This window comes from Trachurus japonicus, chromosome 22, assembly GCF_045865225.1.
Source record: "Trachurus japonicus isolate A0001 chromosome 22, Traja_1.0".
In the NCBI taxonomy this organism is placed as follows: Eukaryota; Metazoa; Chordata; class Actinopteri; order Carangiformes; family Carangidae; genus Trachurus; species Trachurus japonicus.
Window position 1 is genome coordinate 745638 of NC_140928.1, and position 26394 is coordinate 772031.

General features: G+C 43.9%; 3 protein-coding genes across 3 annotated transcripts in view; all 3 read right to left on the reverse strand.

Moving 5' to 3' along the window:
* The window catches only part of LOC146963156 (uncharacterized), a 123006-nt gene that overhangs the window by 84756 nt on the left and 11856 nt on the right, over positions 1 to 26394 (reverse strand). The window lies entirely within an intron of this gene.
* On the reverse strand, positions 1426 to 14448 carry LOC146963159 (NACHT, LRR and PYD domains-containing protein 3-like). Its single transcript, XM_085768134.1, has 8 exons — positions 14279 to 14448; positions 9518 to 9595; positions 9099 to 9301; positions 6756 to 8856; positions 3007 to 3180; positions 2558 to 2734; positions 1828 to 2001; positions 1426 to 1694 (listed from the first exon to the last, which is right to left on the reverse strand). The coding sequence occupies exons 1-8, from the start codon at positions 14410 to 14412 to the stop codon at positions 1517 to 1519; spliced, it is 3219 nt and encodes a 1072-aa protein (XP_085624260.1). The 5' UTR covers positions 14413 to 14448; the 3' UTR covers positions 1426 to 1516.
* Positions 20911 to 23099, reverse strand: LOC146963160 (LYR motif-containing protein 9-like). The gene is made up of 3 exons (XM_085768153.1): positions 22931 to 23099; positions 21144 to 21236; positions 20911 to 21065 (listed from the first exon to the last, which is right to left on the reverse strand). The coding sequence occupies exons 1-3, from the start codon at positions 23054 to 23056 to the stop codon at positions 21048 to 21050; spliced, it is 237 nt and encodes a 78-aa protein (XP_085624279.1). The 5' UTR covers positions 23057 to 23099; the 3' UTR covers positions 20911 to 21047.

Below are 26394 nucleotides of genomic sequence, written 5' to 3' on the forward strand. Positions count from 1 at the left end.
TCTTAGAATCTAACTCAAAATTTAAAATCAAAATTCCTTCTCTATATTTAATCACCACCATCTCTCCGTCATATTGTCCACTCCCAGAGCGCAGGAGGAGGAGAGGACGGCGCGGCTGCATGGAATAAATACATGGTGTAAATAACTATGTTCCTATACTGTGAACATATGATCGAGAGTCAATTAAATCTCAAACCCTGGGGGGGGGGGGGGAAATCCAGTAATCGTTCGCACAATTGTTACGTTCTGTTTTCTTGTTATCAAGAGAAGTGTCATGTTTGATCATTCCTCAGAATGTAACTGATTCTGCTAATGATTCAAAGTTTTATCGATCAGTCTTTGTAAATAATACAGCGGTGAGCCCCGTGCGTAATTCTGCACCACGGCACCGCTGGAGGAGAAAGGAGGGAGAGGGAGACCATGATGATGGTTAATAACTCGTTTCAGATTAGAACTGTTGTCATTGTTGTAACTATGTGCCGAACCGGGACAGCATGTGAGAGGCAGCGCACCAAAACAACACCGCGTGCGCTCTGAGCCGCTGACGCCGTTAACAGCTGCAGCAACACGTCACGTCGTCACTTTCACACCTGCAGCTAATTCACAACACAGACAGAACAAGAGCACGTCAGGCTCATTGACATGCAGATCGCATTCATGTGGTGGTTTGCATTGACCATCTAGGGTTAAAACAGGGCGTGTACAGGGCGGAACGTGAAGCGGATTCAGCTGCGCACACTTGTAAGAACTCTGTGATTTATAAAGGGAAGTTTGCTTGCAGGTGTGCGTACGCAGGGTTTTATAAGTCTGAATATTTACTGGCGCACGCAAAACTTGGCTTTTGGGCGTACGTACACTTTTAGTAACGATCCCACGCACAGTTTTATAAATGAGACCCCTGGTCGGGCTGTGACAGGGCTGGCGTCGGCAGCGTCACAGCCACAACACCAGCTAAACGTGTTTCCTCAAATTTGAGGCGGAGTGGCCACCCTGTTTACCACAGAGATTTTGTGTGCGGTCATATGACTACCTGGCTCCGTCTGATTGGACGTCGCCAGTGGCTGCATTTGATTGGTGAAACACTGTCATTTGACTGAGTATCTGTTGGAAGCAGCCAGAGAAGCGGCTTCATTAAAACAAAACAAACAGATTGCGCATTGGATCAATAAAGAAAAGTAGCGAGTATGTGTGTGTGTATGTGTGTGTGTAAAATCGGCGCGAAAACAAAACATCGCTGTTCATCCTTCCAATCGCCGATAGACAATTGGAAGGACGATCGGCACAACCCTAGTGACAGGTGAACCTCATAGTTCCTGTTTGACTCAACACCTTTACCTGTAACTGGATCACTGGTGATTGACACATTGAAGCTGCTGCAGCGTTTTCTGTGTCTGTGACGTCACATATGATGTCATATGTGATGTCACATCCTGACAGGTTCACCTGCTGCACTTTACACTTTACATTTTATTTTACTCCCACAGTCATCAGCTGTGGAATCAGCTACAGATCAGACTCACCACAGAGTCTCCAGTTGAAAGTCTGGACTCTTCACAAGATCATGAAGCTGCTGCAGAGCTGAAGAGCTCAGGTTGTTCTCACTCAGGTTCAGGTATCTCAGGTGGGAGGGGTTGGACTTCAGAGCTGAGACCAGAGAAGAACAGCTGATCTCTGACAACCTGCAGCCATACAATCTGAGAATATAAGAAGACACGTCCTTCATTCATGACATCAAAGTCAATGATTCAAGTTCTGAGTGAAGATCAATCAGGTTCAGTTGTGGATCAAAGATCTAAGATCTACAACAGTAACAGTCAGTGAACTGACCTCAGAGTCTCCAGTCTACAGTCTGGACTCTCCAGAAAACCACTCAGATCCTTCACTCCTGAATCCTGCAGGTTGTTTCCACTCAGGCTCAGGTATCTCAGGTGGGAGGGGTTGGACTTCAGAGCTGAGGCCAGAGAAGAACAGCTGATCTCTGACAAACTGCAGTTCCACAATCTGAATAAAGAATAAAAGCAGTGAGTTGAGGACAAAGCTCCATTGTTGACAGTGTTCAGGCTCTGTTGCTATGACAACAAACATGTGAGACTGAACTCTGTTGCCATGACAACGAACAGATAGAAACCCGTTGAATTAAGCTCAGAGACAAAAACCTGCTGACTTCTTCACAGAGCTGAAACCAGCACACGCGCGCACACACACACACACACACACACACACACACACACTGCGACACACACACACACACACACACACTGTGACACACACACACACACTGTGACACACACACACACACACCTGCTTATTATGGGATTTTGGCTTTGAATGTTTCACTACGAACACCACAGAGTCTCAGGAAAGAGGAGGAGCCACCAGCTATTGATTATAGATCAGTTATTGTCTGACACATTACACGTGTTTCTGTAGTTGACTGGACTAAAAGCAGTGTAGAAGAAAACAGACGTCACCATGACGACCCTCAGTGTGGATCAGTATAATATCACAGCTTTCACGTCACATTCATCTGAGAACATAAATAAAACAGTGAACTGACCTCAGAGTCTCCAGTCTACAGTCTGGACTCTCCAGAAAACCACTCAGATCCTTCACTCCTGAATCCTGCAGGTTGTTGTTTCCACTCAGGTCCAGGTGTCTCAGGTGTGAGGGGTTGGACTTCAGAGCTGAGACCAGAGAAGAACAGCTGATCTCTGACAACATGCAGCGGAACAATCTGAATAAAGAATAAAAACAGTGAGTTGAGGACAAAGCTCCTTGTTGACAGCGTTCAGTGTCTCATCCGTTCAGAGCTGAAGAAGCTTAAAGTGAAACTAAGTGGTCATGTGATCATCATCATCATCATCATCATCATCATCATCATCATCATCATCACACTGACCTCTGAGTGACCTCTGACCCTTCACCTTCTACCAGCTGCAGTAACATGGAGTCAGAAACTGAACTGAACACAGACAAAAGTCCAACAGGTCCAGTCAGTGAACTCACCTCAGAGTCTCCAGTCGACAGTTTGGACTCTCCAGTCCAGCACACAGAAGCTCCACTGATGAATCACTCAGGTCGTTTACACTCAGGTCCAGTTGTGTCAGGTGGGAGGGGTTGGACTTCAGAGCTGAGGCCACGACTTCACAGTGAGTCTCTGAGAGTCCACAACCAGCAAGTCTGTGAAGAGAGAAAATATGAAACTTGTCAGAATGAAATGAGATGAAAGCTGCAGTAAAAACACAGTTGATGCATCTGATGACAGGACGTGATGATGTGATGAACATCTGAGCTTCAGCTCATCTTCTCTCACTTTGATCCTCATCACTCACAGCTTCAGTCTGAGGCTCTGTTGACTCTCAGTGACACTTTGTGAGTCTGAGCTGTGTTGCATTGCGTTGTGTTGCATTGTGTTGTGTTGTCCCTCCCTGCCTAGTGTGCCTCAGTCTGTGTCTGTAAATGAGCTCAGCTGATCTGTGGTCATCTTTTATTTTTGAGCTTCATCTTCTCTCTTGGTTTTCTGGTAGGAGGGTGTTAGGTAACACACCTGTCAGTGGCTCTGACCACACTGAGCCCCTCCCTCCCCTGCTCAGGAGGTGAACTGGTCGGAGTGGACCGTGTCTACAACCAAGGGAGTAGGTTTGATTTTGACATTGGTGGGGACACAAAAGTACTCCGAGGCACCGCTCCTGAAAGTTGATGTTTTTTGCATTTGCAATCATAGTTTTATGTTAGGTAACTAATTAGCAACTAATGAAAGACAAGAAGGCAACTTAAAAGAGTTCTCAGTTGCTCTGGCTGAAATCAACTGTGCATCATCATGACTAACACATCCATCATTATTTAACCTCACCTGTGGATTTCCAGCCTCTCCTCCATCTCCTCCTTCTCTACCTCATCCAGCTTCTCCTCCTTCTCTACCTCTTCCTGCCACTCCTCCTTCATCTGTTCTAGCCTCTCCTTGATACTGTCTTTACATGACACCAAACCTGTCACCTGGGTCAGTGTGGGCGGAGTCTGAAGATGACATCACCTGAGGATACCAATCAGACTGCACACAGCCTCTGAGGGGCCGTTTACACGAAGACGCTTGCGAGTAAAGACGATAAAATATTTTATCGGAAGTGCCTTTCGTTTATATGGTGACGGCGTTTTTGGGGCTTGAAGACGCAAAAATCTCAAACCACCCCTGAAAGTGGAAAAGTTGAATACGCTCCAGCGCAGCGTCTCCGCCTAAACAGGCCAAGACGCAAAACTGGCTCAGATCTGCTGTTCTGCTCACGTCAAGTCGGCGTGTTGACGTCACGATACAAACAAACATGTCGGATTACATCCACCCTTCAGACCTGCAGGCTACTTTGGCCGCAATAACTACAATTATACAACAGTTAGTTCCGACAGGTCCCAACCGAGCAATTTGATTGGACAAGAGACGTTCCATGAGTGCTGATATACAGTATAACAGCACTGCGACTTTTCACAGACATAATCACTCCGCTGTTCAGCTGGACAGCAGGAGCTAAGTCAGAGCTACGCTCCCCATACAGGAGCTGCCCCATCTCTCTGCTGCTACTACAGTTAGAAACGGACCTGAACATTAAAACCTGGACCTGACCTGGTCCGTCTAATTGGAGATAAATCTCTACTAAACCCGGCTGGAAAAAAATCGCCGCGGGGCAACTACGTTTTGACGGCGATGTGTTTTGATATTAGCTTTAGCTGTTGTTAGCCACGTAGCTCAGCTACTTAGCTTCAACTGTGTTTATAATGATTACACAGCAGATAAACAAATGTAATACGGTATCGATAACGTCTCTGTGTCTTCATGCTGGTCCTGTTGCTCCGGTGCTAATCAGACACGGGCTCAGAACCAGAACCAGCACTGGAAGCAGCTCGGTGGAAAAGCTTGTAGCTAGTAGCAAGCTAGTCTCGCCTGCCAGACCCTCCTCCAGAAAAGAAGGAGAGTCTGGCTGCTCCGCCTATGATTCTGCGATCAGAGAAAAAAACGCTCCGGCCGTTTGGAATTCTTTCAACCAGTCACAATCGTTGTGGTCGGCGCCGTAGCAACGCCATAGCAACGGCGCGCTTGCAAAATATTGCCGGTTGGAAACTGGATTTCGGTCCGCGGTGTAACGACGGTCGGCATCCGTTGACGGATATTTATTATTTTGTTCGGTTTAACGGCGGTTGGCAACCGCTGACAGATATGTATTCTTCTGTTCGGTTCATGACACGGATCCATGGTTCGGTTCCTGTTGTTGTTTGTTGATGTTTCCCTTTACCGGGCGGACTGTGAAAGCTGCAGCACGGAGGCGGGACTTCCGCCGGGTGGCTCGTTCCGACCAATCAGAGGCTAATCGCAGCAACGCACTTCCGTCAGGCCAGACAAGTAGCAAGCTAGTATGAAATGTTTATGTGTTGCCTGGCAACAGCCTTGTCTCCCTTCCAGTTGCGGAACTATTTCTGTTGGCGGAGCCAAATAAATGATTAAATAAACAAACAAATCATAATCTCTTGTAGTTTATTACTGTTCTAAAATGCGCTCGTAGCACTGTTGTATAAAAGCAATATCACACTGCTTAAACAAAGTTCTTCTTGTTGTTAGCTGTAGCCATGTTTTCCTTTTCTGATTTCCCGGCACAGTGACGAAAAGAAGGAAGGTTCTACGCATGCGCGTACGCATCGCGGCGTTTGTGACAGCACCACCTAGTGGTCTGGCGTGCATTAGCAATGGATTTGTACACACTTTTGCGTCTCCGTATGCACACAGATTTCCTCCCGAGAACGCTTGTGTAGACGCGAAATAAAAAGTGAAGACGCGACGCCACTTTTGCGTCTTCTGTTCACACCGTCTTCGTGTAAACCTAGCCTGAGACTAAAGGGTTAAAACTATGGTTCATGTGCAGTCGTACTTAGGGCAAGGCAAGGCAATTTTATTTGTATAGCCCGTTTTTAGTTTGAGTTTGTCTCAAAGGGCTTCACATAGCATCATAACAACATCCTCTGTCCTTAGACCCTCACATCCACTGAGGAAAAACTCCATAGAAAACCCTTTTAACAGGGAAAACCAGGAGAAAGCTCAGGGTGAGCAACAGAGGAGGGATCATCACCCAGGACAGACGGGACAGAGATGTTGTTACAGACAAGAAAACAGTTTACAACAGAGAATGTGAGAAACATGGAAATGTTAACAACAGCTGAAGGAGGAAGCTTCTGGTAGGTAAGGGAGGCAGGGAGAGCAGGCCAGCTTAATGGGAGGACTGGATGGCAGACTGGTTCATAGGAAGAGAGGGCAGACCAGCTTAATCTTCGCTACTCACACTTGTTAATGGCTCCATTTTCGATCAATATATTGTTTTGTCTCTATCATTATTTTGTTATTTTAATTAATGGTGGAAATGCTGGGCGAGCCGACCAGCGTTTCCTTACGTTCGGTTTCGTGGATGCTGCCCGGCGGGTCATGGGAATAACGCCGCCAAATCACCGTTTATGGTCGGAACTATGGTGGTATCTGATCGTCTTCAAACCTCTGACTTTAATTCTTGATGAATGAAAACATTCTTGGCCAGACGTTCGTCTTGCGCCAGTCCAAGAATTTCACCGTGCGCGCGGAGACTCATGGTTTATGTAGTATGAAAACACTTTGCTTTCCAAAACTCCTCGTTGTCCCTTTCATGAGAATAAATGAAAACTGTGTTTATCTGAACTTGACTAAACCACTGATCAATAATTATATTGATCATGTCTGGACTCACCGAGCCTTCCTGCAGTTCCTCACAGCTGGGATCAGTCTCAGTCGTCCCTCCTCTGATGTCTTGTACTTCTTCAGGTCCAACTCGTCCAGAACCTGCTCTGACATCTGCAGCATGTAGGCCAGAGCTGAACACTGGATCTCAGAGAGTTCCTTCTCTGATCTGTTCTCTGACTCCAGGAACTGTTGGATCTCCTGATGAACTGACTGGTCCTTCATCTCCGTCAGACAGTGGAAGATGTTGATGCTTCTGTCAGGAGAGATTTCATCACTGTTCATCTCCTTCAGGTTGTTGATGGTTCTCTGGATGGTTTCTGGACTGTTGTCTGTCTGACCCAGCAGACCTCCTAACAGCCTCTGGTTGGACTCCAGAGAGAGGCCATGAAGGAAGCGAACAAACAGGTCCAGGTGGCCACTTCTACTGCTGAGGGATTTCTCCATGGCTCTGTTCAGGAAGTCATCCAGGGGTGGAAGACTGTTATTGATCCATGGATGACTGAAATCTGTCAGACTGAATCGATCATAGAAAGGCCTTGCATATCTCTCTCTCTCTTCGTAGTCTTCTCCCAGGAAGTTCCCTTGGGTTAAATCATCATGTTGTTCTCCCAGGAAGTTCCCTTGGGTTAAATCATCATGTTGTTCTCCCAGGAAGTTCTTGAGGACCTGTGTGTTCCTGTTGGTGAAACAGTGGAACCTGTAGACTGCAGCCAGAAACTCCTGAACACTCAGATGAACAAAGCAGTAGACTGTTTTCTGGAAGATCACACTCTCTCTTTTGAAGATCTCAGTACAGAGTCCTGAGTTCACCAAGGCCTCTGTGACATCCAGACCACACTGCTCCAGGTCTTCTTGGTAGAACATGATGTTTCCTTCCTCCAGCTGTTCAAACGCCAGCCTCCCCAGCTTCAGAAGAACTTCCCTGTCGGCCTCCATCAGCTCCTGTGGACTCGTCTCATGTCCTTCACCGTACTTGTTCTTCTTCCTCTTTGTCTGGACCAGCAGGAAGTGTGAGAACAGGTCCGTCGTGGTCTTGGGCAGCTCTCCTCTCTGGTCTGTGGTCAACATGTGCTCCAGAACTGTAGCACTGATCCAGCAGAAGACTGGGACTTGACACATGATGTGGAGGGTCCTGGACGTCTTGATGTGTGAGATGATTCTTCTGGACAGATCTTCATCACTGGACCTCCTCCTGAAGTACTCCTCCATCTGGGCGTCAGTGAAGCCTCGGACCTCTGTTACCCTGTCGACACATGTAGGAGGGATCTGATTGGCTGCTGCAGGTCTGGAGGTGATCCAGACCAGAGCCGAGGGAAGCAGATTCCCCTGGATGAGGTTTGTCAGCAGCACGTTGACTGATGACGTCTGTGTGACATCAGACACAACCTCCCTGTTGTTGAAGTCCAGTGACAGTCGGCTTTCATCCAGGCCGTCAAAGATGAAGAGAAGTTTACAGACAGCCAGCTCCTCTGCTGTGACCTTCTGTAATGTTGGATGGAAAACATGGAGCAGCCTGAGAAGACTCAACCGCTGATCTCTGATCAGGTTCAGCTCCCTGAACGCAAGCAGAACCAGCAGACTGACATCTTGGTTCTCCAAGCCCTCGGCCCAGTCCAGAGTGAACTTCTGCACCGAGAAGGTTTTTCCAACGCCAGCGACGCCGTTGGTCAGAACCACTCTGACAGGTCTCTGTTGGACAGGTGAGACCGTAGAGACGTCCTCTCTCTGTTGGACAGGTGAGACCGTAGAGACGTCTTCTCTCTGTTGGACAGGTGAGACCGTAGAGACGTCCTCTCTCTGTTGGACAGGTGAGACCGTAGAGACGTCCTCTCTCTGTTGGACAGGTAAGTCTTTAAAGATGTCGTTGCACCTGATTGGAGTGTCATGGAGGGTCTTCTTCTTGGACGCTGTCTCCAGCTGTCTCACCTCATGTTGGGTATTAACCTCTTCACTCTGTCCCTCTGTGATGTAGAGCTCAGTGTAGATCCTGTTGAGGAGGGTTCCACTTCCTGTTCCACTTCCTGTTCCCTCAGTTCCTTCAGTCACTCGTTCACATCTGCTCCTCAGACTGATCTTTTGTTGATCTAAAACCTCCTGCAGACCACGATCTGCTGAGAGAGAAGAGACAGAGTCAGACTGAAGACAGAGAGTCTGACAATCTGATCTGATTATTTTCATCAGCTACAGAAAAACTACAGACAACAAAGAGAAGGTTTGAATCATCATCTTAAATGTCAGTGTTGTGTGATGGAACAATGACTCTGGAGAAAGCAACAAATGACCACATCAGCAGACAGATGTTCAGTCTCACTTTGTCCATAGCTGCTCTGATTGGCTGTCTGCAGCTCACCTCTGGTTCCTCTGGTTCTGGGTCTTTGTCCACACTGGGGACAGGAGGGGGGTCCTGAAGAACCAGACTGGTCCCAGTCTGAGGTGAAGCACTGTCTGCAGAACCAGTGTCCACAGCTGGTGGAGACTGGATCCTTCAGGACGTCCTGACAGAGACCACAGCTGGACAGCTGCTGGTCCACAGAGACACCGCTCCTCTTCCTCCTGTCAAGACATTTCTGGATCAACAACATGTCACAGCTCCACATCTGAGCTCTGATTGGCTGCCTGACAGAGTGTGTGTGCATGTTTCTGTCTCTGAGGTTTGTTGGGAAACTTCAGAGTCTGATGGATCTGGTTCCTGGTTTCTCTCTGTTTCCTTCACATGAGTCTAAAGACTGAATCATCTTCAGCTCAGTTTACAGTAGAAACGTCTCTTACCGTGACTCTGGAGGTCCAGGTTCAGGTCCAGGTTCAGTACTGAACCAAAGAGGTAGATCTGGAGACTCTGCTCTCAGTCTGCAAACACAAACATGTTTTTATTGACACCACATTGATCACTGACCAGTTCTCTGATCACAGATGCATTGTGGGAAGTCTCCAGTGACGTCAGCGTCCAGCACCACACACTGTAGTGAAGGATGGAAGCAACACAGCAGCATCATAGACAACAGTGGAGAGTCAGTCAGTCATTAACTGGGTCCAGTGTCCAGCTGCTGAACATCTGTCTGACATCAGCTCTACACAGGATCACACACTGACACTGACTCAACATCTGGATCCACTGGATCAACATCTGGATCCACAGGATCAACATCTGGATCCACTGGATCAACATCTGCATCCACTGGATCAACATCTGGATCCACTGGATCAACATCTGGATCCACTGAATCAACATCTGGATCTGCTGAGCCAGTGACTATTTGTCCAGGTCATCATTATCCCCAAATAAATTCAAGTCAAAAGCAACTGGACTTGGTTATTTCTATATATTATACTGGATCAACTTCTGGATCTACCTGGACACCAGTCGTCCCCCTACAGCCCAGGGTTAGACACATAAGTAATTGAGACACATGAACACAAGACAACAGGAGGACAAAACACACACAGTGGGCGCACACACTCAGCTCTGTTAGAGACAGTTAGGAGGTTCAGGTTTTTATCAGGTCTCTTACTGTGAGTCTGAAATTCCAGGTCCAGGTCTGAAGTTTTCAGGTTCATGTTTGGACCGGTCACTCCTCGTAGACCAGTAGGTGGATCCAGATTCAGACCTGAAGTTTTCAGATTCATGTTTGGACCAGTCACTCGTCATAGACCAACAGGTGGATCCAGGTCCAGATCTGAAGTTTTCAGGTTCATGTTTGGACCGGTCACTCCTCGTAGACCAGTAGGTGGATCCAGATTCAGACCTGAAGTTTTCAGATTCATGTTTGGACCAGTCACTCGTCATAGACCAACAGGTGGGTCCAGATTCAGATCTGAAGTTTTCAGGTTCATGTTTGGACCAGTCACTCGTCATAGACCAACAGGTGGGTCCAGGTACAGAGCTGAAGTTTTCAGGTTCAGGTTTGGACCAGTCACTCCTCGTAGACCAACAGGTGGGTCCAGGTCCAGGTCCAGATCTGAAGTTTTCAGGTTCAGGTTTGGACCAGTCACTCCTCGTAGACAGACAGATGGATCCTGGAGACTCTGCTCTCAGTCTGTGGTTTGCAAACACAAACATGTCAGTCATTACAGTTTTATCCAATCGCTAAAACACAATTTTGCAAACTAGGCTGGTTTTAACAAAATACTGAACACAATTCACAAAACCACACATAACACTCAAACTGCAAAATACCTGATACATCCTGCAAAATGAAGCACTAGACTCAGGATGTGCAGCAATGCTAATGACCCTGGGTTTAACTGCAGCATTTGACACTGTTGATCATATTGTAGGACCCTGCTGTCAAGTTTGGAGCGACATGTGGGCATTAAAGGGTCAGCCCTCATGCTGATTAGGTCATACTTGACTGATAGGAGCTTTTCTGTGCAGTTGGGCAGTTTCTCTTCTATTGTGCCCCCCCCCCTCACATGTGGAGTGCCACAGGGTTCAATTCTAGGCCCCCTGTTATTTTCATTGTACATGCTGCCTCTGGGATCTATCTTCCGTATAAAGCACGACATATCCTTCCATTGTTATGCGGATGATGTGCAGATCTTTCTCCCTCTTCAGCTGTCCTCTAAGGATCCTCTGAAATCTTTTCTAGCTTGCTGACGTCAAGAGCTGGATGAGCCTGAGCCAACTTAATCTTAATGAAATTAAAACCTAGGTTACTGTATTTGGCCTTCCAGAGGGCTGTTTGCACTCATTTGATGGTCAGGATCTCCTTGCTCTTAAAACTACTCCCTCTATTAAGAGCCTTGGTGTAACTTTTGATTGCAACCTTGGTTTTAGGAAACAAATCAACACAGTGGATAAAGGGCCTTTTCACCAAATTCGTATTTTATCAAAAGTCAAGCCTTATTTATCTTTTAATGACTTGGAAAGAGTCATCCATGCCTTTATATCATGCAGGCTCGATTATTGTTATTCCTTAGTTGGTGTTCTGCACCGAACGCGGCTGCTCGCCTTTTGACCGGCACAAAAAACCATAAACACATCACGCCTGTTCTGGCCTCCCTCCACTGGCTTCCCAACCGCTTTAGGATTGATTTTAAAGTGTTACTAAATGTTTTTAAGATTTTAACTGGTCTGGCTCCTTAAGTCCATAATCCAGCCAGAGATCTACGGTCATCCAGTGAGTTGTTGCTGGATGTACCTAGATCAAAACTGAAAACCTACATGTTAGACATGCAGGATCCATGGAGAGGTTTAAGTGTGCTTTAAAAACACATCTTTTCTCCTTGGCCTTCGGATCCACAGGGATTTGCAAACACAAACATGTCAGTTCCAATCGCTAAAACACAATTTTCCAAACTAAGCTGGTTTTATCAAAAAACTGAACACAAGGGGCGGTGCGTGGCGCAGTGGTTAAGGTGGCCGCCCCATGTAGAGGCTACAGTCCTCAACCAGTGGTGTCATTTCAGTTTTAGACAAGGTATGGCAAGGACGAACCCCTCCCCAGGGGGTCCGGGGGGTAGAGCCCCCCGGCTGAAAATTTGTGCGCATTGTAAATTGAAATGCAGCAATCTGGTGTGATTTGAGAGCAAAATCACGAAGCTTTCTGAATTATCACTATCAATGCTATGGATTGGATGATACTCACAATACCCCACACAAGGGTTCATATAACTTTGGAAAATAAATCATTGGTGGGGTCTGAAAAAGTCAAACAGAGCTGGTAGCTGATGTAATAGTGTGATAAATAATTTCCCAGGACAACTCAAGCTTTTCCAGGACCTTTGACACATTTTCTCAATTTCCATGTGTTTTCCATGACTGGATAACCATTTTCCAGGTTTTTCCAGGACATGTGGGAACCCTGACTCACCTTCTACAAAGATTTTTAACAAGTATTTTCTTATTAAAATCCATTTGTAAATAATCTCTGAAGACAAATGAATAGGCTATTTTAAGTTTATCCACTCCGTAAAAGGTGTCTGTATCCTGTCTTAATTTCTTTTGTGTCAACAAATTATTGCAAAATGAGTTCATTCACTGCTAATCTACAGTACATGTTTCTACAGTAAGAACAGCAAAGTTTAACAGCAAAGTCAGAATAAATTTAATCTGGAAACAAATTAAAATTTTCACAACTAAATTGAATGAGTGATTCCTCCTGTTGCTGCTGTGTTTCACTACATTCAGGCAGCCTAATGGTAGACAGGGGCCTGCTTGGAACTTGTTTGTCTCAATTAGAAGTTTTTGTGATTTGTGACAAGATAAACAGCCTCCACACTCACAGACAGCTGTCATTAGCCTGTTCTTAACAAGATGACTGCAGCAGCTTCACAGTGTTTCTCAAATAAGAGCTTTCATTTTACTGTCTAAGTAGCTAGTGTTAGCCAAACAAGCACTGAAATATGACTCATATTTCAGCATGTGGAATAAGTGGTAGGCTAAGTTGTTAGCAGGCACCACTGGGAAGTCATGTTGATGGCTTTATAACTCACAAAGGTTTTAGTCGCTCCACATTCACGTCTGCAGCACATGGAGTTATACAGTCAGAGTTACATCTATGATGCAGCGGCGTGCACTCGTACACGCGCTTTCACAGACACAGCGCACGGTGCGGGGCAGCCCCGCCCTCAGTGAGAGACAGAGAGAGAGGAGCAGAGAGGAGCAGGTGAGAAAGAGGCAACACTATCGCGAATCGGTCAGAGAGAATTACAACAGGACACTGTACGCCGTCCCAGTACGCCGTAAAAAGTCCCGGTACGCCAGGGGTTAAAATCTATAAGTGCCAGTACTCTGAACATTTTCTACCAAAGTCAAGGTATGGCGAGTGCCATACACCGCCATACCCAAATGACGCCACTGTCCTCAACGCAGGCGTCCCTGGTTCAAATCCCGCGTCGGGCAGACATTTCCTGCATGTCATTCCCCCTCTCTCTGCCTCCCCCTTTCCTGTCTATCTCACTGTGCTATCAAATAAAGGCAAAAACGCCAAAAAATATACTTTAAAAAAAAATGTCTATGTGCATTTTTAACATAATCTTGCACTGTTGTTTATGATTACTAGCCGTGCACGTATGCATATCCGTATGTGTATGTATACGTTCGTATATGTGCATGTGCTACATGCATTTGTGTTAGTATGTGTGATGATATGCATGTTTTCTTGTTTCTTGTACATGCATTCTTTTTGTTTTTGTCTCTGCTCTGTAAAGCACTTTGGATAACTGTTACAGGTATTTTTAAACTGTGCAATATAAATAAAAGTGAACTTGAACTTGAACCAAAACTACATAGCATCATCACTTCATTCATATGACCAGATGTTTGTCTAACTAACTACACACTGTTGGACAGAATGAAAAGCACTCTCATCTTTAGCTTTGTCGTAAAACTAGTTCAAAGCACATGCTGTTGAAACATTTATCTTTTTATTTTTCACCAAACCCACTGTGTCAGCTGGCATAAACACTCTATGTGGTTGTTTAGGGCCACAATAGTGGCTGGGCGCACACACACACACACACACACACACACACACACTCAGCTCTGATAGAGACAGTTTGGAGGTTCAGGTTTTCTATCAGGCTTCTTACTCTGAGTCTGAAGGTCCAGGTCCAAGACTGAAGTCTGGAGGATCTCCTTTGGACCAGTCACTCTTCATAGACAGACAGATGGATCCTGGAGACTTCGATCCGTCCTTCTTTTCTTTTTCCACATTAACACTCATCTTCAGGACTTCAGTCGGTCTGAGAGGGAAACCAGAAACACACACAGTCTGATCACCTGTCACACACAAATACACTGAGGACAAACTATCATCACTGTCTCACAGTTGTTGACCTCCTTTCACATTAAATCCATGTTTATCCAGTCACCACGACCTTTGACCTTTGACCTCTAAAGTTTTCTCAGGTCCTTGAGTTCAAGTTGATGTTTGTTCTGAATCTGAAGAAGTTTACAGTCGAGGTCAAACTGAGACAATGTGCTGACGTCTGTACGGACTACGTCTGACTCTTCTTCTCTCCACAGTCCACACAGACAAACTGACTCTCTGATGCTTCAACAACAACATTGATAACAAATAATAATAATAATAATAATAATAATAACAACAATAATGATAATGTTGTGTTAACACGCACTTGTCTCTGACTTCAGTTTCTCTCCTTCTGCTCCGTTCATTCTGAAATGGCGTCTGAATGTTTTATTTCCTCCTTCTGTGTTTACAGGAAATCATTAGTTTTAAGTGCGTAGTTGCAGAGAGGAAGTCTCTTTACACAGTTGACTGGCTCCACCTGCTGGGTAACTCCTGGTATTACACCTGTATGGACCGATGAAACCTGACACACATACAGAATCAAGACAACAAGTTTAATCTTGTGTTAACTACAATGACCTTTGACCTCTGGAGTCTTCTCAGGCCATCGTTCAGTTCAAGTTGATGTTTGTTCTGAATCTGAAGAAGTTGTGTCGAGGTGAAACTGAGACAATGTGCTGACGTCTGTACGGACTACGCCTGACTCTTCTTCCCTCCACAGTCAACTCAAACTTCATTTACAGAGCGCTTTCAAAAGAACCGAAGTTGACCAAAGTGCTGTACAGATCACTAAAAACATACCATCATTAAAGCACCTTATTAAGTAAAGTGCAATAGAATGCAAACTATAGATAAACAAATAAAATACAAATGAGTAAGTAAATGAGTCAACTCAACTGAATGCCAGGGAGAAAAAGATTTAAAGACTCTATTGACTCTAAATACCAGATGTGTCATGGCAGCTAAGACTCGGTCAACGTTTGTCTTCAGCCGAGGTTTTGGGCTGAGCAGCTGTTTGGCTCCACAGTCCATAGAGACAAACTCTGTCTGACACTTCAACAACAACAACTACAATAACATTAATAATAATAATAATAATAATAATAATAATAATAATTTTGTGTTAACACTCACTTGTCTCAGGCTTTAGTTCCTCTCCTTCTGCTCCGTTCACTCTGAAATGGCGTCTGAACAGTTTCACTTTCTCCTTTCCCTCCCCTAGTTGAACGTGACAGAGAGATAAAGTAGAAAAGGGACCAGAGCTACCACCAGAGGGGACTGTGGAGGTACAATTTAGACGCACAACATTCTCTCAAAACGTGTTATCAATCCAAGGATGCTTGGAACGGAACAAACTACCCAATAATACTAGAGAGTGTCCGACTTTTAGGACTTTTAAAGCACAACTTAGAGACTGGATATTAGACAAACAAACTTGTGAGCAGCTGTATCATGCTCAGTCTGGATCCTTCTTGTTTCTTGTATGTGCAGCTGTTTGTCTATGGCCAGTGCGTGTGCAATAGTGTAGTCAGTGTGCAATCATGTAACCATAAAACCATAAAGTAATCATATTTAGTCTGAGTGTGTGTAATTGTATGTTTTATAATTTAACGAATCATGTCCAATCCTCCTGCAATCATGTAAATCTACTTATTTAATATTTGTTATCTATTGGTCCTCTGTTGTTGGACTTTTTACGTCATGTCACGTTTTATGTTTGGGGATGAAATCTAGCAACAGTGCTAAGTCCGTACTCGTGTACTCAGTGTCCATCAATATGCATAATAAATAATAAATAATTAAATAAATAAATATAAACCTGCTGGATATCTGTTAGTATTATACCTGTATGAACAGATGAAACCCAGTGAGCTGAGATCCAGCTGTGGTAGAACAGCTGCTGAGAGATTTAAAGAGACAGCAGCAGCACAGGGACACTCCACTAAGTTACAGTTCAGTCTATTATATTTTATTCTGATACCTACACACTGATTCACACAGTGTGTGGTATTTAATATTGTGTATTTAGTATTTAATGTTGTATACAAAGCATTTAGTATACTCCATTTAATATTTAATGTTTCATATACATATAATCCATATAAAGTCCATATATACTACCTAATGCAATAGATAATATCTGATATTAGTATGTACATAGTATTTAACGTATTGTCTTCAGCAGCTGATGGTTGTGTCTCCTCCTGTTGGTCACCAATCTGAACTACACATGATCATCATTAATCTGCTGCTCTGGGCTGCTGTTACTTCTATATTTAATTTAACCCTGGTCAGTGACCCCACAGCTGTAAGTAATCATTTATTATTCATCTCTAATTGATCACACAGGAAATCTTCCCTGTAAACTGTTTTCTTGTGTGTAACAACATCTCTGTCCTGGGTGAGGGATCCCTCCTCTGTTGCTCACCCTGAGCTTTCTCCTGGTTTTCCCTGTTAAAAGGGTTTTCCATGGAGTTTTTCCTCAGTGGATGTGAGGGTCTAAGAACAGAGGATGTTGTTATGATGGGATGTAAAGCCCTTTGAGACAAACTGGTGGTAAAAACGGGCTAGAACTGTAAGAGTCATCTGCCCTATGTGTACTGAGTTTACTAAATGTAAAGTACATATGCGAATTATAAGTATTATATTTTATCTTTTTTATTATCTAATTGTATTCTGTTCTTATTCTTTTATTTTAGTATATTTTTTATTTATCTTTGATCCTCTCCAACTCCTTTGAATATCACATTTTTTATTGCTTCTTCTTTACTATTCAGGAGTTTGTAACAAAAAAAGTAAGTAATTCTGATCCTGGCATTAAGGCAAGGCAATTTTATTTGTATAGCCCATTTTTACAGTTTGTCTCAAAGGGCCAAGACACCTAAAAACAAAAACACGGCCGTTTTCATCAATTTACAAGTAAGTGGGCAACACACATACATTGGAGTGAATGGGTTTTCCTGGCGCTGTTGCAATACCCATATCCTGCCACTCGGGGGCGCATGAGGCTTTAACCACGGGAGTCAATGGAAGTGTCGTTACTCTCTTATTCCAGCGCTCTAGCTGCAGGTAAACCCTCATCTTCCTCTGAGACAAACACATCAGCAGTCAGAGTGGTAACGTGGGGTGTTGTGTCTTCTCTCTGCAGTGAACTTCTGGTACGACATGGACTACGACATCAAGTACAACTACTTCCAGCTGCTGGAGTCGCTGTGTGAGGTCACGGGGGGGACGTGACATCACAGCAGCTGAGTGACGTCACGGTGACGGACAGTGAAACAATGAAACTGAGCTGAGGGACGATATTAAAGGTCATTAAACTCGGTGTGAGACGTCCTGATTGGCTATGGTGCATGCTGGTGTGGCGAGGTGAATGTGTGGCTGGAGGCCACCAGAACCTGACCCAAACAACGCCACCTGGGGAGTTTCACCCCAGGAAATATCTTATGAAACTCTGAATAAGACCTCAATACTTTCACAGACAACACAAGTTTGTATACTAAGACAAGACAGAGACGTGGTTTCCAAATAAAGCCAAATTTATTTGTTTCAATTGAATTAATTAATAGCTGGAGATATCTGTAAAGAAGGGGATTAGTGGCACAAAAAAGATGAATCAAATTAAGAAAGTATAACAAATTTTATTAACAGGGGATTCTTTTATAAAAACACTAAAATTACTATTTTGGTGACACTTATTCTGAAATTAACAAAAAGGAGTGGACAGAAGCCAACTACAGGGAGGCAGCCTACCTAAGGATGTGTTCCAGAGGTGCAACAACTTACCCACCACGTGCTCACGGCAAATCACTGCAAATGGTGCACACTGCAACTGTGTCCCGGTGCGCTTTAACACTACAAACGGTGAAGGGAACCACTCTATTGTGACTAGCCTCCACTATAAGCCGACTAATGCCACTAAAAGAAATAAAGCAAAACAAACATTAACACAAGCAACAAAAACACCAGTTGGTCCAGACTAACAATAATCAACAATGAAGGCAACACTAAAAGCAAGGCAAAACAGCAGCTGACAATGACCTATAAATTCAAGAAAGGTCAGTTCAATTATAATAAAACCAAACATGCATTTCAATTCAATTTGTCTGCTTACAGGTCAAAATCACAAAGCTTACCTTAATAAAAAGGTGCACTGGCTAACCCAGGTACCAGCTAATGAGTACCCACATTGGAGAACTATAGAAAAGGACAGAATTTCATTTGTTAGTACCACTCCACATCAGATCAAGCATCAACAGTTCACAACATACCTCCATTCATTCATTAGTAGATGCAGACACCAGTAAGACCAGGGGAGAGAGGGAGAGGAGAGCTGTGGCAAACAATTGCAACCTGGTCACTACATATAACTGATTTAAAGTAACATTTAAACTAGTGGCTCTATTTCCTACCTCAGAGTCAGAGGAAGCCCACACAGCAGCCAGAGAGAGACAAAGAGACAGCCAAGAGGTCACAGGTGACTTAAATGCCCTCAGTCTAATCAGGAGGCAGTAGAAAGGGGTTGGCCTGAACACAAGGGTGTGTTCAAGAACCAACTGCAACTCTGGTTTCCCCATCACACTGGGAACCGAACAGGTGCATGCTGGGAAAATCAGGACAGGTGTGGGACTAACAGGATGGAGACGATGACCCCTGAGCTTTGTATAGATATTTCCACTCAGCGTCCTGCTGACCTGCTCCTGAGCTCAGGTGTGTAACGGACCAATCAGATCAGTGTGTTCACACCTGTGGACCTGATGAAGATGCTGAAGATCAAGAGAAGCAACCAAGATTCAAGATTCAAGATTCAAAGAGTTTATTGCCATGTCAACAAGTAAAATAGGAAGGTAAAAAGTTGATAGGAATGTGTCTTGGTTTTTGCTCTCACAGAAAAACTACATACACCACAATAAATAATACACACAATGCCGTACAATGCAATGTACGGGGAGGACAATACCCAGCAGCGTCACATTCAGCATAAGTGGCAGTGCGAGGAGAAAGTGCGAAGTAATTAGTGCAAATTCAAATGTATGATGGCTTGGAGGTAGGTGCTGTCTCTAAAGCGAGATGTTCTACATTTGATACTTCTATATCTCCTGCCTGATGGGAGGAGATTAAAGAGGTAGTGTGCTGGGTGAGAGTGATCTGCTATAATTTTATTGGCCTTTCTGATGAGTCTAGTTGAGTAAAGTGATGTAAGTGAGGGAAGTCTACTGCAACCGATGGTCTTGGAAGCTTGGCGCACTACCTACCCTCTCTGGCCGGGTTTTATCCTGTGTGACCGTACCAGACCAGCATGGAGAAGGTGAGTATGCTTTCAATGGTAGACCTATACTGTAGAAGTGGGTCAACCAAGATGGCGTACGCTCTGCTGCGACAGCACTGACTCGTTCTACTCGTTCCTGTCCGTGCTCAGAAAACCCAAAGCACTCCACCTGCTTGATAAGAGCCAGTCCTCCTCTACTGCTCCATATGCTCCTACACCAGGATTTCAGTCACCAACAACCAGACCTAATTAACACGCATCACGCACCTCGCCTCCAAAATCACAGGTCGTCCCACACCCAACCTCACAGAAGACACTTTGCAATCTCAATAGAACAGGACAATACACACCAAATCAACTAAAACCTCATCCCACTACCCTCAGGTCATAGGTATCAGTCACTTGAAAGAAAGACTCGCATGGGACAGAGTTAAATCCCTGCAGTCATAGCCACCGTAAACAATAGACCCGTTCACATTCTCCTCCTCTCTCTTGTCCGTCACAGTCAACGTTTGTGCCATACACTGTTCATGATAAGTCTGCTTTTGTGTGCTAATTGTGTGATGTTCGGTTTTGCTTCTCTGTGTGTTTATTTGTATAATGTCCTTCATGTAAATGTACGGCCGAGTGGAAACAAATTTCCCTTCTGGGACGAATAAAGTCTAAGTCTAAGATGAAACGGAGCATCAGGAGGAGGATGGAAGTTAGTCACAATATTACTGTTGTACCACAACAGTTGATTTTGGATTTCATAATAAGAATTAGGTTGATGATACTGGTATTGAAGCCAACTCACTATGACTTCTTCCAAAAAGCCTGATAAATAAGGAAAAGCTTTTATTTTCAGTAAGGCAAGCTGAACGCCAGTTAACTGAAAGTAAAGATAAAGCTGTTTAGAAAAAAGAGGGTGAAAGGTGAAAAAAGAGGAAATGTTGTCTCAGATTATCACATGACGATGAGTTCACTGGACCTGTTTTTTTTTTATTAAAGGATGTTACAGTGATTTTATTAGCACTTGCACAAAACGTTTGAACGCTTTGAAAACACTCTACTTCCCATGATGCATCGTGGCTGCGTTGCCTGTGTTCCTGCTGCCACTAACTCACACTGTAAATGAGACCAAGGAGCCACAGTCAGTGAGAACAACTTTATTTAAAAATATCAAACGTCACTAAATCACATTTCAGTCTGAACAGTTTTTACACCGATATGAATATTTATCTGATAGAAACAATGAGCTTCATAGTTGATGTGAGCAGCTGCTGCCTCCTTCTCCTCACTTCTTCTTGGTGTACTGCAACCACAGAGAGGACAGACTGACGTGTGTTGGTCTGTCTGACAATATTATTATTATTAATTATAATAAACTCACTTTATCTAGAATCCAGTCAGCGTCTGTTATCGCTCTCTGGATGATCATCTGGATCCTCTCTGGGTCGTCCTCATCTGAGTGACTGGTGTAACCCTGGAAACACAAACTCATCAATCAGGACACTTTATTAATAATATTATCATCATGATTATCATTATTATTTCTCTGGTTTGAGCTTTCCACTGTGTTTCTTTCCTTCATTTTTAAAATCTAAATGGAAGAATTGGACGTTTTGGACGAGAATAACTGATAATAATGAAAATAATCCTCAGTTTCCTGGATCTTCTCAGGTTTTCCTGATCTGTGTGTGAATGTGTGAATGCAGCAGCAGCAGCAGCAGGGGCCTGAGGAGATCAGACAGGCGATCAGTCATTGTAGTGGCTGTTTGTGGAAACTAAAGCTTCAAATCAAACTTTAAATCCTAAAGAATCAAAGGGCCACTGCTGCACCATGGGTCGTGGTGTAGACAGCTGAGAGAAACATCATGACTATAGCGGCCCTTTGTCACTATCGACGCACGCTGCGGTTTAAAGGGCTTTACGCGTGCCAATGTAAGTGTAGGTGTATGCAGGTGTAGCCAAAGTGCATAACACAGCAACTGTCCAGTCAAAGCTTCTCCTTTTGTTGCAAATTTATTTATACAGCCGACTCGAATACTCACAACACATTCTCTCTGTGGCATAACACGACATGGCACGGTCAAAACCGTATGAGTTCCTCAGCGAGCGCACCTGCGCTGATTACCCACCTACATTTATCACTTCAGACCAATGATCTGAACAGAGATCGCCACCTACTGGCACAAAATGTGTACAACATTACAAAACAAAGAAAATGACCGATTTGGCTCCTACAATGACCATGCAAAGTCCAGTTTTAACTAAAAATGTGGTTTATTTGACCAGAAACGAGCAAGAAAAGAACAAATAAAATTCCTGCTCTGGTAAAAAAAACCATCAGCCCACCCAGGTGCATGCTGGTCCCTCACTGTAGCCCTACAGATTTATTCTCTGGTGACGTGATCAAATGGAATAAAACACACATAATAAACAGGAGAACACCTGAACTACACAAATAATAAACAGAATCTGATCAGAGTTAAATCAAATAAATCAATTCAGGAAAATCAAATCTAAACCAAATATTAAACTAAACAACACTAAATACTAACAATGAATAAATAAACAGCTCCAACAGTTTGTGTTTGTTGACGTGTGTTTACTACTGCTGGCTGTCAATCAAACCTCCCTCATGGATAATAACCTGTAGTGACATCATCATCATCATCATCATCATCATCATCATCATCATCATCATCATCATCATCATCATCATCATCATCACTGTTACTTTAATGTTTTCCTCCACATGATGTTGAAGATGAAATGACAGTGACAGTAGTGACTCCTCCCTCCCACCGTAGCCCCACATATTTATTCTCTGGTGCCCCGACGTGGAGAAATGAAATAAAAAGACAAAGAACAAACAGGAAAACAAACGATAAACTCACTGAACACTAACAACATCTAATCAGGATCAAATCAAATCAATCAATTCAGGATCATCAAATCTAAACTCAACACTAAACACGACCAATAAACATGTGACATCATCAGACTGTCCATCTAACCAGTCTGCAGCTCCATCCAGCTTCTCTCTGCATCCTCAGCTCAGAAACCGTCACTAGAGAGAGTCGAGCATCCGTCTGCAGCGTTACACCTGGCCCGTCAGCAGAGGTGTGTGTGTGTGTGTGTGTGTGTGTGTGTGTCTGTCCCTGAGCAGCTCACCTGTCGTACGGCGTGTCGATAGTGTTGCTGCATGGCCGTGTTGGGCAGCAGCCTGCAGCACCTCAGGAGATATGGATAGAGCTGCAGCGGGGTGTGGACCAGCTCTGCTCCAGCTAAAGGTGGCATCCCCTCCTCCTGTGGAGTCACAGACAGCAGCTCTGAGCTTCAGCAGCTTCACAGTCACAGTCAGGAAGAAGAAGAGGAAGAAGCTCTCGGAGATGTAACACCTGCTCAGGTCTATACAGCTACTGTTAGCTAACACACTAACAACACTTTAACACACCAGCAAACGATCTGTGAATGGACTACTATAAACAGACTCGTGTTTTTCCGACCTGTTTTACCGGTGAAAGTCACTATAACGGCCACTCGTAACTTCTGACCCGTGAACTCGTACCAGATCGAACTGGTACCACTTCACGGTCGGAAAAATACGAGTTTCCTTGAACGCACCATAACAGTCCTCGTCGCTACGTCACCACATTCACGGCATCCCTTGGCTGCACACACAGAGAGGACTGCCCCTTTATGCCGTTCTCTCTCCTCATTGGATAAAGGTTGTAGGATACAAGGAAAGTTTTCTCCTGGGCTCAGAGCAGAGCAGAGTGACTGACAGACCCGTGTTTCAGTCCAAACACTCTATAGAAGTGATTGCTGTCGGAAGATACAACTATTTAAGACTTAGATTAACACAAATATATCACTTACTTCTGCTTTAATGTTTTAACTCTTTATGGTTCAGTAGTAGAAATGAACAGCAGTAAAAACACCAGTCTCTCTACTAAGATTACAGAAGTGAAATCTCAACCGGAGCTTTTTTTGTTTGTTGTTCAGAACATTCAGTCTTAAAGCAGAAGTAAGTGGTCCGTTCGTTTTCGCTAATGCTGCGTGCCAGGCAGGCTTTTGAAATCGTAAATTACAGCCTCAAGTCACAACTTACGACTTTGTAGCGTTCCAGGCAACCCACTCGTGTTTCTCCGACCTGTTTTACCTGTGAAAGTCACTATAACGGCCACTCGTAACTTCTGACCCGTGAACTCGTACCAGATCGAACTGGTACCACTTCACAGGTCGGAAAAATACGAATTTCCTTGAACGCACCATAACAGTCCTCGTCCCTACGTCGCCACATTCACGGCGTCCCTTGGCTGCACACACAGCCCTGCATGCCGTTCTCTCTCCTCATTGGATAAAAACTGTAGGATACGATAAATGTTTTCTCCTGGGCTCAGAGCAGAGCAGAGTGACTGACAGACCCGTGTTTCAGACCAAACACTCTATAGAAGTGATTGCTGTCGGAAGATATAACTATTTAAGACTTAGATTAACACAAATATATCACTTACTTCTGCTTTAAGAAAATATGCACATAGACGGAGAGAGAGAGAGAAAGGGAGAGAGAGAGAGCGCAAAGGGCAGGTAAGACCACGCCCTCACGTCAAACAGGTAAGACAACTTTCATAGCTTCACTTTGACCCAGCGGTTGTGTCGCAGTTTATTTCCTTGTGTGAAGGTAAGGTGAACAGTCTGGATGTTTTTCTCGTTAACACCTGTCGTTACCTGAGTTCTCTGCCCTTCAACGTGTCGTTGTGTTGTTGTTGTGTTATTATAGGCAGGAAGTAGGGAAAAATGAAAGACATTTCAATTATTCCTTCAGTGAACTTCTTCCTCTAATGTGACTGTAGCTGAGTCAGAGCTGTAGCTGTAAAGTCTGGACCGACAGAACCGTGTCCTCCATGTTGTGTGGATGTTGTTGGTAGAAGCGCTGGAATAAGAGCAGAAGCACATCACTGATCAATACTGATAGTTTTCTGTATTGATGATTGATTTTCCAGTGTTGATCAATGTTCAGCATCAGGTTCTTCACAGTAACTGAGTACATTTAGTGCAATACAGTTGTGAGGTACTTGTACTCTCCTTGAGTATTTCCTTGTTGTGCTACTTCCTGCTTGTACTGCAGCTCATGTAGCTCACTTCTACTTAGTCACTTTCCAGCTGCAGGTTGTAGATTAAAAACACCTGATGAGCTCAGAAACACATGATTAAAGATGAAACCACAGCATGTTTGTCCTGTGACTCTGTAGGTTCATTTCAATTCATTTCATTTCATTTTGATTTATTTCATTCATGGTATTCTCACATAGTTGCACATATACATAATGTACACATTTTCACCATGAACGAAAAGGAGCAGGATGAAGAAAAAACTTATAATACCTGCCCCTCTCTGTTGTTACACATTTCTCTGGCTTGCTTCAACACCAGTATTATTCTCTGTTTCAAAATATTAAAGGTGATGAAACATAGTAATGACAAAAAACAAACAAACAAACAAACAAAATAACGGTAAACACCACTCGTCTATCTTTTTCTTTTTTCCCTTCTTTTTCTCTTTCTCCTTCTTCTTTTTTGTAGATACTTATCTTTTCTTTTCTAAACATTTTCTTAAACTGAGACATACTTGTACAACTTTTCAGTTCCTTGCTTTGTGAATGCCATACTTTTACACCTGCAACAGAAATACACATTTGTTTTAAGCTTAACCTTGCAAATGTATGTTTAAAATCAATTACATCAGCTCACTGACTCATTAGAATGAATGAGAAGAGGAGCAGCTGGACACTCTCTCTGTGTCCTCATCATTCATGTCCGTGGTTACACACAGCAAACACTCTGGGTTATTGATTATTGGACACAAATCGTCAATATTGTTGTGAAGCTGAATTTTTCAGTTTTCAGCCTCAAAAACTGAAGAATACCTTGTTTTCTCTGTTTGATTTGACTGTAAACTGAATATTTTTGTCTCTTTGATTGTTGCTGTGACAAAACGAGACATTTGAAGACGTGGCCTCAGACTGAGAGGAACTTGAACGCATCATTTGTCTGTATTTTGTGACATTTGATTGAGCAGACGATGAATGGATGGACAGAGACAATAAGTGTCAGTGGCAGCTGGAGAGTGTTTTTCTCTCTGTGAATTTCCAGTGTGAGTGAAATGAGTGAATGTTGTGATAGTGGAGCTTTGAGGTGAAATACGTCTTGGCCCAGTTGTTGTGTGTGTAATAATCAGCTGTAGCTTGTTGGATCCAGTGGTTTTCTACAGGGACGCTGTCCACACAGAGACTGTGTCACATCAACTCAGTGGATCTCAGTCCTTGTGTGTGTCAGTGGATGGAAACAGTGGTCCATGGATCATGTTGCTGGGCTGCAGCTTCATGACGCCATCTAGTGGACTGATAGTAGAAGTACAGCAGCTGATGGCAGCTTCCTCTTCCTCACTGCTGTGTGACTGCATTCAGCTGACACTGATATGAAGCAACAGACTGAAGCTTGATTTTAAACATATATTTGCAAGGTTAAGCTTAAAACAAATGTGTATTTCTGTTGCAGGTGTAAAATTATGGCATTCACAAAGCAAGGAATTGAAAAGTTGTACAAGTATGTCTCAGTTTAAGAAAATGTTT

Coding starts and splice junctions, on each gene's coding strand:
- LOC146963160 (XM_085768153.1), bottom strand. CDS start 23,056: ATGCCACCTTTAGCTGGAGCAGAGCTGGTCCACACCCCGCTGCAGCTC. Junction 21,237..22,930: donor ATCGACACGCCGTACGACAG/GTGAGCTGCTCA, acceptor TTGTGTTTCCAG/GGTTACACCAGTCACTCAGA.
- LOC146963159 (XM_085768134.1), bottom strand. CDS start 14,412: ATGAGTGTTAATGTGGAAAAAGAAAAGAAGGACGGATCGAAGTCTCCA. Junction 9,596..14,278: donor CCTGGACCTTCAGACTCAGA/GTAAGAAGCCTG, acceptor TTGTGTTTGCAG/ACTGAGAGCAGAGTCTCCAG. Junction 9,302..9,517: donor CCTGGACCTCCAGAGTCACG/GTAAGAGACGTT, acceptor ATGTCTTGACAG/GAGGAAGAGGAGCGGTGTCT.